The sequence below is a fragment of the Agelaius tricolor genome, unplaced genomic scaffold (assembly GCF_023055355.1).
Source record: "Agelaius tricolor isolate 1412-34295 unplaced genomic scaffold, bAgeTri1.0.p SCAF_15, whole genome shotgun sequence".
Lineage (NCBI taxonomy): Eukaryota > Metazoa > Chordata > Aves > Passeriformes > Icteridae > Agelaius > Agelaius tricolor.
Genome location: NW_027269275.1, coordinates 17,380,051 through 17,392,860, shown reverse-complemented (window position 1 = coordinate 17,392,860; position 12,810 = coordinate 17,380,051). Strand labels below are relative to the sequence as shown.

The following is a 12,810-nucleotide window of genomic DNA, read 5'->3' as shown; positions in this document are numbered from 1 at the left end:
AAATGTCCTGCAGCGTGGCAGCCCAGATGTGGCAGGGAAAGTAATTCAGCTCATAGAAAAAGAGATGTTTACTGAGACATTCAGCAGCCCAAGGAAGTCATTAGAGATCAGCCACAAAACTTCTGAAAACACAGTTACAAGGATGAAACCTGAGAGACAGTGTGGTGCACCTTGAGAAAGCACCCATGAGTACCTTTCCAGGGGATCCTCTGGGGATTTAGCTGAGTGATTGACATCAGGTTTAGAGAAGTGCACCTTTTAAACCCACAGGGTTTTACGTAATCAGGTCACACAGAGCTGGCACGTACAGTAACAACAAATTACTGCTAAATTCATAACTTCTCACTGGATTGCTCAGTACAGCACCATGTTACAGTGCTTCCCAGTCTGAGCTCTGAATTCAAGGGGCTGTACACCTGGCTACTGTTTTCATATTAAAAATTAAAGGGTACCTCCACAAAATGACATAAGAATAGGGTAAAATTTATATACGTGCTCATAAAAGTTTACATTCTGCTCCATGCAACAAAACAAAAGAAAAATGTTGGCATATAGATCTGACTTTGGGAAAAGGATGGAGTACCTACATCTCACACTCACTTTGATCAACCAACATAGGGGTGCTGAGGTCTGTGCAGTTCATTCCATCCCCGTTTTGCTGGCTGGCCATGACAGGAAGTCTGGTTGTTGTAAGTTAGCATCAGACATTGCAGAACTGAGCTGCTAAAGGGAAGACATTATTTGAAAGGAGCTAGAGGCTACACATGTTCATTTTTTCATTTGACCACAGAAACCAAGCTCCATGTACTCAGCTGAAGACTTACACAAAGATCCCCTGGCTAACAACTGAAATACAGCCATTTCAAAACACACCAAAAAAAGGTAAATTTTAATGTTCCTTTGTGAAGCTACTCCAAAAAGAGCAAGAAGTGAATTCACTTTGCAATGACATATCGTTCTTTAACAGTATTCAGAATACAGAAAGCAAATGACAAAATAGAGACTCGGGGTTTTAAATCTGAATTAAGTTCATTTATTACTTTAAGTCTGAAACAGTAAGGAAATTCAGACAAAAATTCTAAAAGCAGTAAGGAAAACAAAGGTCCCTACTAGAAATCAGCAAGATCAAGTCCAGTATTCAAGCCAAATTAAGCACTCATTTCACACTCCTCACCAGAATATATAGATGCTCATCACTTCTCCCAGACAGTACAGATCTGTAAATGTTTATACCATCTTCTCCAATGGGAAAAAAAAGTTTTCCGCCACAGAAGAAATTTCCATTGATATTAACAATTCTACTAAATAAATGACTCAGCTGTTTAACACATAGAAAACAATCAATGTTTAAGAATGTGAGCCACATGCACGAACACGCTCTTAGGTGTTAGTTTTTTAAGTTCCCCAATGTATCTGACAGTCAAAAGGATGCACAGCATAAACATGTGCTCTCTTTGGCAGTCATTTCAGCAAAGATTTTAAAAACAACATTATCAAAATTTAATTTCAAGGCAAAGATGCTGCTGGATAAAATTCACAAAATAAAACCAAGATAAAAACCCCTTGTTAGGTAGAACAGCACTGCCTATGGCAACACACAGAAGGTGGCCATTAAATTAAACTCCAAATCCCTGCTTTTCCCCTCACCCTGTCAGTTGAATGTGGCCTGACCTGGTGCTGGTATCTACATGACTCCATTACAGATGCACAGCTCCTATAATGAGCTTTGATCATTAAATATCCAGGTGCAACATTTGGCAGAAATTAGTGATTCCTGCTTGGCAGTGTAACAAAGTCTGAAAGCACAGGACAATCTTGCAGATTGAGAAAAAGCAGGGCAGCTCCCACAGGTTCTAATTCTACCTTTAACATGAATTTACTCAGTCTGATTTTTCACACTCCCTTTACCTGTAAAACATGAACATTCAAGTTCCTTTTATGTCTGGGTTTTTTAATCGTGTTCTAGAGGACAAATTCTGTAAAATCTCCCCTTTTCAGCAGGGAAGAAAATCTCGAGTGAACTTAACACTTGATAACACTTTTATGTAGTTTAAATGAAAAATTGGTAATGCTAAATGACTTTGAGATGGCAAATTTATTTTAAAATGGTCATTTTTTTTTCTACAAACTCTGGGAAAATATTATTACACATAAAACTAGAGCAGCGAGACAATATGAAATGAGCAGTTCACATTAATTCTAAAATAAATGTTATGCATTGTCAAACACAGGTGTCTGTTCTAAATGGAAAAAAGACACAAGACAGTCCTATGGCATTAATAAAGGTCTGGCCTGCAGAAAATAGAAATGGCTGCTATTGTTGTACTGTGGTGTGTCACGAGCATCAAAAGCTTCAATTTAATTATAGCCTTTATTCCCCTGCTTCATAATTCTACAATTACATTGACATGATGTCTGCATCTCTGCCACTCCCCAGTCCAGGTACTTCATCCTCTGAGAAAGTTTTCAGAATAAATTAATACTAACATTTCTCTTCCCACCTTATCTACACCCTGACCTCTCACTCCGCATACAGAAAGAGCAGTTTCACAACTGATATATTATATAACTTTTTCTAAATATGGCCCACTGATGCTTTAAACCTATTTCTTGTTATGAGCTTGCACAACTAAATTGTCACTAGATATTTTTATTATGGAATCTTTTGCGATAAATAAAGAACATGAAAAAAAACGTGAAAAGGTGATCTTTCTTTTCTAAAAAATAAGGGATTTAAATATGGTTTATATAATTTTACAAAAGCAGGTCACCACTTCACATTAAAAAAAAAATTCCTAGGTATTCAAAAACAGAGAAATCATCTTCTGTCCTCAAATAGAATCTTCCTTGAAATGAGCATGCTTGTATTACAGAGAATCACACACTTGCACATTCAAGGATGGCACGACAGATTTCTGAGAGTATAAATTCTCCTGGCTGTGAATCATCCCTTCACTCAAGGGATTCTTGGAAGAATATGCAGAAACTCACACATTTTCCAGTGACTAATCCAACTCTAGTCACCAAGAGCTTTCCCTTAATAATTGTCCTGAAAGCACTTTGCATCTGAGAAAGAATGGAATACCCATAATGGACCAGCTTCCTAGAGATTTACACCTCACCACCTGCTTGCTCTACAAGCTTAAATATCCTAACTTGGGGGCTTAATTTATTCATGTGCATATAAATGCTACACCACAATTTGGGAGCTCTGGACTGTCCTCTCAGACAGCAAACCCCAGGTGTCAGCCACACAGGGTCCTGGCAAACCCTGCCCTCCCTTGGCCACCTCTCCCTTCCCCTCTGCCTGTCAGGGCTGTCCCAGTGTGCACAACACCCCCTGGGACAGTCTGAGGTGGGGAGAACCATCCCTGGGTGTGTGTGACCCATCCAGAGGCACAGACAGCTGTAAAGGTTAAACATGCAATAAAAATACACAGCAGAACCATCAGGAGGCAACAGACCATGCTGGCAGTTTCACAGTTACCCAGCCAGGATGCAGGGATTGGCTTCTGCAGGAAAAGGGTCCTTTACAAATTAAACAAGCAAATCAAATCCCTCTGTACAAGGAAACCAAACTTTCCTTCTCTCATGCAAAAATAAGTTAATTCTCCCAAATGCCTTTCTGGGTACACAAGTGAGACTAACCTTGGAATTTAACTGCTTAATACTGGGCTGTGAAAGCATCACCTCAAACTTATGTCGTGCACAGTCAGAAATACAGTGCCTCTTGATCTACTGTTGAAATAGCATATCCTTCTCTAAAGGACACAACCTACCTGAGTTCTTTCATTTAGGGGAAAATACAGAGGTTTCTCCCCCGTTCCTTTCTGTTAGAAATTCCTTTTGTATATGGCAACTCAAGTCTCTCAAAAGGTCAATGTAAAATCTCCAGTACTTGGACTCTGTGTGATCTGAACCACACAATGAAGACAAGGATTGTTTAAACCAGCTTTCCTAGCCTTTGTAAATCCTCACTCCTTACCACACCAAAGACCTGGATCTAGGAAGAGTTTTCTGAAGTTTCTCATCCAGAGAAACACATCTGCACTGAGCAGGAAATAGCCTTAATTTTAGCAACTCTTTCATTCTATTCTAAACAGATATGCTGGCAGGTTTTCAACAAAAGAGGCCTTTTATGAGCAATGCAATTTGAAATACACAGTAGTGCCACTTTTGGGCCCATGGGGTTGTGTAATTATTTATATAAGCATAGCAAATCCTACATCTCTCCCCTGCTCCGGTCAATTTATTCCAGAATAAGAGTAGCTGCCTTTTTGTTATTGTGAGGCTTAACTTAAATCATTTCCAAAACAATATTAACCAAACTTGGAAAAGGTCATTGTAATGCTTATAATCAACTCTGGCTTAAAGGAATTGGAGTGTTCTTCAAACATTTACAGTCCATCAGCAAGAAAATCAGCACTATGACATCCAAAATTCACAACACTACACAGGGCAGTTAGGGAGCTGGACCCTGTCTTTGCTATCTATTAGCAGCCTATTTTTGTGTCCCAAAGTTAAAGAACTCTTCTCACTCTCTGATTTAGAAACACAAACCCATAGCAGATGCTAATATTGAGTTTTCTGCCTTCTGTAAAGAGCAGTTGCCAAACTTGAGTTAAAATAGCACACATGGAACAGGAAACCATCTTAACTTTCCCACTCATACTGAATATTAATTGTTTTTGGACTGACACAACCATTAAGATGATATCATGAATATTAGGTTTTTTACAGCCTAAGTATATTAATATATTATAATACTTGAGATGATAATTCTCTGTCCTAAACCACTTTAAAAAAAAATCAAGAAACAAAAACGTGGATTTTATTTGTCACAAAGTCAATACAATCTACCAGCATATACATTCATATTCAAGAAGCTACTCCATTCAATTCTCAAATAGCAAAGCTTCAAATCCATTATTTTTCCACTTGTCAAGCAAAAAGAAAGCCTGAGTCTCAGTCAAAAGAAGCAACAGCAACATACAAATAACTAACTAACTAAATAAAATACTTCCTTCCTCTTCAGCAAAAACACTGTCAGCAAGCTAAAACTGCAGTGACTTTCATTTCTAGTAGACCAGATACAGTTCATGGTGAGTTGGAACAACTGTTCATATCATATTCTGGAACAATACCTGAAAAATACAGCTTGTTGGGGCAGATTCATTGCTTTTTAAGCCAATAAAACAATATTTTACATATCTGTGCTTTAGACTAGGCCATATTTCCAGACCTAAAGTTCCCAGCGTTACACACATCACTGAAGTGTTGCTCAATTTAAAAAACTGCTAGAGCACTACAATTGTTGTGGAGGCAGATGGCATTTGGATAAGTCACAGATCTGGAGCAATATTCCCTGTTCTAGCCTGGATCTGGAAGCAAGTCATTCCCCTGCTGGATCACCCAGGTTTAAGAGTCAAATTACAATATTCACCTTCTTTCAAAAGCATTAAAATCCATGCACAGAGCAAACTAATTAATTTATTATTTATTCTTACACAAACACACACCAGCCACAGAAAGCTTTGATAAAAGGTAATTACAAGACAGAAAAAGTTGACCCCAACATCTGGAATGCACAGCCTGTTCAGCTTTAAATTTGTCCCCTCAGTGCAAATGGCTACAGGAAGACTTCAACACACAGTCAGAGATTGGTTTGGCCAGAGGACTCAGAAGTCTCCTTCCCTCACTGAGTGGTGATTTTCCGCTATATTTTAATCTTATTGCTCTGTGTGTAAACCCCAAACTTTATTTGCTAAACAATATTCAAGCTCTGCTCTCATAACTGAATTCTACATGCCCTGCCAGGGCTTCTTTTTTGGCACAGTACCAGCAATACTTGTACTTGCATTCACACACATCATTATAGAAAGGATAATTACTCTCATTTGTCAAACAAGAAACTGAGGCAATGAAAGATTATGATCCAGAATACCTGTTAATTTGGTGTCCAGCCCTGTTTGCTTTTCCCCAGAATACTGAATATTACCATATTTTCACAACCAATGATAAAAACATCCTCCCAGACAACCAGTCTTTTACTTCCACTATATCACATTTCCAGTTGCAGGTCCAGTCTCCACTAGGAATGAGACAGGAATCAATGGAAACAGTAGCAGAGATTTAATACTTTAAAGTCAAGAGCATGAAGAGAAACTGCTCAGACAATCCCAACATCATGCAAATTCTCAGTGCCTGTCTTTGCAACCTTACAGACCAATGGATTTTTAACTTACCATGTATTTACCAAAAAAACCCAAAACCCTCTAAAAATCCGCACCTCAACAGACCAATAAATGATTCTGGTATTTCAGACAAACTATTCAATTCCTTTATTGAGGACTAACACTATTTAGCAGCTGTAGAGCAAAATCATGCTCACAATAATTTAAAAAGTTACCATATAGTCCTATGCAAGCACTGTAATTCCATTGCACCACCCTGAGCTGCACAAATCACAGAAAGTCCAGGCTGAGCTTTCCTGGCATCAGTTGTCTGTGTAAAAACTGAGGATTAGTCTCACTTTATTCTTCTATTCTAGTTTTTGCAGCCCTATCTAGCCTTACACTACCCCTCTATTTCCTGACCTTGTTATAAAGAATGGGTTTAGTCAGTTCCAATATCAACTGAAGAGACAATAGCAACTCAGGGCCTTGAAACCACCTCATGTCTCACCGCTTCATCCTCCTCAGCCATTGGTACTTTCCAATACTGCAATAACCGTCCTAAATAATGACTTCCATCCTGAGACAGCAAATTACCCAAGAATACCAAAATGTGAATTAATTCAGTTTCCTTGTATTTGAAGGCATTTGGTTGGTTCTTTCTTTCTTTTTTTTTTTTTTTTTGAGAGTAGTGGTAAAGAATAATTACTCATTTGAATTTATAAGACACAATGATGGAAAACAGTCTGTCAATTCAGAGAACACAAACACCATCACATTCAAAGATGAAAACTTTAAGAACAAGGCTAAGGATAAAAGCATGTTAATCATATTTAAGTAGTGTTAGATAGCCAAATAATGAGCTGCAGAAGATTCTTCATCTACATTACAACAATTCAAAATATTGTCAGCAAATTACCAAACTCTTTCAGCCAAAACCTTCATAGTGTTAACGAAAGGCTTGTTAAATTAATATCTGACAAGTACATCAATTTATTAGTAACTCCAAATTCAGGTGCACATTGCAAATACTCACAGAAACCTTCAATCTTGTCAGCTGTCTTGCTCCATGCTACCTGCCTGGTTTCCATTATGACCTGAATAGTCCTCCTCTCTGGGCTGCTCTTCTTAAGACTGAATATTGTCATAACAGTTCCCAATTCCAAGGTCCTTTTGATCTGGCTTTTCTCATACTCAGGCATCACTCCATAGTCTATAGTCTTTCTGGGCATTTTTTCTTTTTAATTAAACTTTTATGGTCTTCAGTGTCCTGAAGAAAGAAAATATAAGGAAGAAAGGGGAGAAAATTCAATATTTAAAACAGCATTTTCATTTCTTTAAAGATCACATTTATGCAGTTAGATACCTAACACAGAGTCCTGCCCATGCAAATGCAAGGCAGGTACATGGCCAACATTAACTCTTGCTGGTTTATCCTGAAAGGAGGTCCAAACAGCCTTCACAGAGGGCAGGTCCAGCAGCATCAGCTTGTGTCAATTCTTGCACTCTATTAGAATTAGATGAGACCTACATGAGGATGTAAAGCAGGTAACTGTCCTTTTGAGAACTGAAGGGAAAACATGAGTAATACAAACACTAAGCGCTGGCAACGTCTAAACATCAGTTTTTGCACTTTTAAAACTTCATGGCTCTGTTTCTCCTACACAGTCTGCCTTTTCTAACCCACATGTTGGGTGGCAGATATTTGTGTGCATACACTTGGGACACATCTTGGCACAGAACAGCCAAAAGGGGGATGTGTACAGAGCAGATCTCACAAATGGTCTCCACATCACTGCACCACACAGCTAATTACAATCCTGATTACTCCTCAGTGAGACTATTTACCAGCAGGATGGTCTGCAAGCTGCTCTGTCACCCATGAACAAGTAGCATTGTCACACAAGTCTCATGGGCTGCTGCCACACAGCTCCCAGCCATGCCCCTTGCCCCAGTCCCCGAGCAGGACAGGTCTGGAGCAGCTCTGTGCATTCAGCCAGCAGCCACGGCTCCCCTCTGCCTCCCTTCCTCTCTGCTCAGGCCACTGCTCTCCATCACAAGCAGTTTCAGTTTCCGTGTTCATGGCTAATTCGACCGTGGCACTTCTCGCTTCCCCTTCGAGACTTCTGCCAGCGCTCGCCCCCTCACCCCGTGGCGCTGCCTCCTGACTGCCCTTTGCTGCTCCCTCTCATTCCCAGCACTCAATTGCCTTTCACCATCGTGTCACCAGCTGCCTTAGGAACCAGCTCCCTGGCTTTGAAGCTGCCCGGTGCAATCTTTCCAATCCCTTTTTGAATTCTACCACTTCAATAAACACTTTTTTTTTTTTCTTGCAAGTTAACAGAGAAGCCACAAGAGTCCCTTCTTACCTCTACACTGCCAACCATGAGCTCAAAGTGCTCTACAGCAGGAGCCACTCCATGGTTTGCAAAACATACACATCATTTAGTGTTTTATATTGCCTTGCTACATTAATAAAAAGATTGAGTATTCTTTCCTTATACTACTGAAAAAAATTTATGTACCCCAATCCTACAGCTGGGAGGGAGTGAACAACTTTGAAGTACTGTAAGCAAAAATTTATTATTTTCTTTTAGTCATAATGTAACTGATCCTTTTAGACTGCCTGAAGATAATCAGATAATCATTTAAATTATGACAGGCCTGCACCTAAAAAGACAGCCATGGTCATCTTGCTACAATGATTTGTTAAAATAAGAAATGAAAGGAGGGAAATATAAACAGTTAATTAAAATCTTTGAACAATTATTTTTCTAATAAAATAATTCTAATTATTTTTCTAATAAAAAATAGAAACCCTGTCTTCTCACTTTGCTCTTTTCATTAATAATCATAATAAAACAAATAAACTGTGATCTGGGACAAGAATTAAGCATTTGTGCAACACTACACTGAATAACAAAAAACTGAACTTTAAATGAGTATTGTTTTTCAAGAGATGATAGAAAAACACATCAGCTCTGCCTTTTACAGTACAAGGTATAGCTGTTAAATGAAGTATGATTTAGAAAAACAAGAAAAGAAGTTTCTAAATACAGCTGTTTAATGAAGGGCAATGCAGTAGGTTTTTTGAGAGATAACTCCCTTAGTACAAAGGAACTGCCTCTCAGAGGTGGCTTCTTAAGCAGTTTCTGTTGAATATAATATACTGTACTTCCCCTTTTAAAGGAGCTCTTTCTCCCGAAACCAGAGAGAACAGTGGATTTAATCTAACTTAACTCCTAAGTCACAAGCCAAGTTTTTGACTTAAGGTGGAAAGGATATTGCAATATTTTACAACCTAACTAACTGACTCTTCTGGCTGCCTGCTCCACTTTAAGAGTAACATCACAGAAAGCTGCCATGGTAAAAGAACCAACAAAGTCCTTGGATAAGACCTTCAAACATCAGGAATTGTCTTACACAGGTGCCCTTCAGCCTTCCTGACACCCATCACTGCACAACGACTTGAATTAACAATCTTTCTACCCATTCATGCAGCAGAATTCTGTGATGACCTTCATCAGCCCTTTACCTGCATGCCTCCAACCCAGCAGAGTGTGAACTACAAGATGCTGTGTGTAATAGAAGCATCACTGATCTTCTGCTGAAAAGTTACTTAAGCCTCAGTTGGAAAGATCCAGCACCACTTACAGGACTCAGCAAGTGAGTTAATAATCATCAAAACATGCCACAAGCTCCAGCTTAGACACAGACATGACTCTTTCCCTTTGACTGTAGGAATTACAGGAGCTAAATTTTGAAGGTGCCCTGTACCATATGCAAAACTTGGATCACTTATTACTGTTTGTGTAAGACAGGTTCTGATTCTGATAGGTTTTAACTGAAAAGACTGACTGATCTGGACCAAAAAGTCTAAAAGACACACTGCAAGTAACCAAGTCAACACGGACATTAAAAAAAAAAAAATCCAAATTCTATTTAATGTATCCTGTCCACTTAGTTTTACTTCAGACTTTAACAAACAAACCCTTCTTAGCAGAAGACTGGTGTATAGCCTGTAAGTCTCTTCATGGTAACACAGAGAGGAAAAACTAGAAAAGGCAAGCTAAAAACACACCAGCTAGCAAAGAATAGCTCAGAGAACCACTGATGGATCCATAGTCTGTTATAATTTCACCCACATGACACAGCAGGTGCTTTCCAGACACAGAAAGTTAACCAAGAAGTGCAGTCCAAAGTTTGTCTCTGGTCAATTTCTAAGCCTCTGGTGAATTTCTAAATTTTCCCATGTGCTCTGGGCATTGCAATAAGTTTGTTGCATCCTCTGCCCGGAGCTCTGCCTTTGGATTGAGGACATCACCTCGCCAGATGCATCCACACCAGTGACACCAGCGCAGTACCACAGCAGTAATAATTAATAACAATCGATGCACGGTCCTTGCGATGCGGCTGCTGCCCGCAGAGCCCGGCGGGGCGAGCAGGGGAGCGGAACCGCCGCAAGCCGGTGCCCACCTGCCGGGGCAAGCCGGGCCCTGAGCCGGGCAGGGCCGCGCACGGCCGGGCTGCTGTCAGGCACTGCCACACTTTCCTTCCTTCTTCTCCTCCAGCCTGGGCTGCGGCGGGGCCCGGCCAGACACAGGGTGCGGGGCGGCAGGGCCACCTCAGGGAGCCCCCAGGCTGCCTTGTCCCCTCCAGCCCAAGTGCCCGCCGCGCTCTGGCACCACCGTCCCTCACCCTCCGCTGCACGGACCCCGCGCATCGCCCGCCTGTCCTCCCCCAGAGCCTCCCTCCCGCCGGGGCCGCCCCGCCCCAGCCCCGGGGCACCTGCTGCTGCTGCTGCTGCTCCGCCGGGCCGCCCTCACCTGCGCGGCGGCGGCGGGGGCTCCGTGCGGCGGCGGGGCAGTGCCAGTGCCGGCGCTGCCGTCCCGCTGCGCCTCTCGGGGCTCCGCTTCTGCCGTCACTGCGAAGGGGCGGCGCCATCCGACCTGACCCCGCGGCCACCCCGGGCGCCCGTGGCGCGGGCTGCCCTCAGCCGCGGAGCACCGGCCCTGCCCTCAGCCCCGGGCCACCGGCCCTGCCCTCCCGCGTCCTCCTGAGCGCCGAAGCGAGGCCGGGATTCCTCGGGATTCCTCGCCCCGTGCCGGGGCTGCTGTGGAGGCGAGCCCCTGTCCCCGCAGGGCCCCGTGCCCACAGCCGCCCCTGAGGCGCGGTGTCCCCCTGCCACGGCGGGCTGTCCCCCCGCTCGGAGCTGATGTTCTGCCCGTCTGGGAAGGGTGGTTGAGCCTTAGGAAAAGGCTGTACGGCTTCACTGCCGCTGGAATGATCTCGTCAAGGTTTGACTCCAAGTGATCCGCTACAGTTGTATCACACGTCAGTTTCAGAGTGGCAATGCTGAAAGTATTTCCCAGATTGGGATGGTGGTAGGATGATATCCAGCTTGCAGGTCAAGCCCTGGTACAACCATTCAACTTGATGTATTGGTCTTGCCGCAGACCAATTTGATAAATCTGAGGAAAATTCCAACAGCCATAGGCAGGATGACAAGCTCATCACAGGAACGAGTCACACCAGTTCAGCAGACACCAAAATAAGTGCCCGGAAACCCAAACTAGGGATGCCACAGCATTTTCAGGGAAGATCTTGGCCATTTCTCCAAGGGCTGTGCCATGTTGCAATGACAGGTCTTGTATTCCAAATGCTGATTCCCAAATGCGGTTATAATGGAGTTTAAGTTTCATGTAGATAATTCTCCATCTCCCCTCCTTCCAATACTGGTGGCTGGCACAAGGGAGTGAAAAGCACAGGTCTTTTAACAGACTAATCTACTCTATTGAGAGGGAGAAACGTTTTCCATAATTTCAGTCAGCATTATAAATAGTTGAACAGTAATCAAACATTAATTGATACTTTCACCCTATATGTGCAGAAACTACTGAAACAAAATTATACTTGCAATGGGGTTCTGCACCAAATGCCACCAAAAATACTCCCTGGCTACACAAAAGGAGAAGAAAACATCAATTGTGTCCAGCTCTTCTGTAGGAGCAATTTGGGAAACTTCCCAAAAGCAAACTAACAAGCCTTTATCACGCTCAAAAGTACCAAAGGGTTTCAAATAAGTATGACCTATCAGAAAAGAACTGAAGAACACATTCAAAATATACCACCACAAGAGGAAAAAAAGCCTGAAAGCCAATACCTGGGAAAGGTGTGGTTCATTTTAAATGCAAAACAAAAAGATGATCATTGCAATCTTATCACTGTTTGCTATTTTGTGAAGACTTTTCACGTTTTTCCAGAAGTCTATTTATAAAGTATGACTCCAAATTCACATAACATCTAACAGGAGCCATGGTAGTAAATTAATAAGAATAGCAGAATAATTATTAATCACACCATGGTGTCTCTGCCATACATTATTTTTAGTCTTCATCTTTAAAGTCTTCAATGTTTTGTATTGAAGCTGCCTTTGAAATTATGTGAACAGTGGCAAAAAGCAAGAGCCAAGCAGCCAATTTCCCCAGCTGCAGATGCTAATACCCAAAGATCCATTCACACCTCAGAGAGCTGAAGGGTGCAGGTGATCCTGGGCATTTTACAAGCAGGAGATGGCAGTATTCACTTAATGTCAGATCCAGGAGTCACCCAAGAGAGTGAATCCAAGCTTCAGCAA

General features: G+C 41.8%; 1 protein-coding gene across 1 annotated transcript in view; it reads right to left on the bottom strand.

Annotated features, from left to right (window-relative positions):
* The window catches only part of PLCG2 (phospholipase C gamma 2), a 55,714-nt gene extending 44,592 nt beyond the window's left edge, over positions 1-11,122 (bottom strand). The window contains exons 1-2 of the mRNA XM_071440748.1: positions 11,000-11,122; positions 7,210-7,443 (exon numbers count right to left, since the gene is read on the bottom strand). Coding sequence (XP_071296849.1) covers positions 7,210-7,405 — 196 coding nt within the window. The 5' untranslated portion in view covers positions 7,406-7,443; positions 11,000-11,122. The remainder of the gene's footprint in view (positions 1-7,209; positions 7,444-10,999) is intronic.
* Between the last annotated feature and the right edge of the window lie 1,688 nt (positions 11,123-12,810).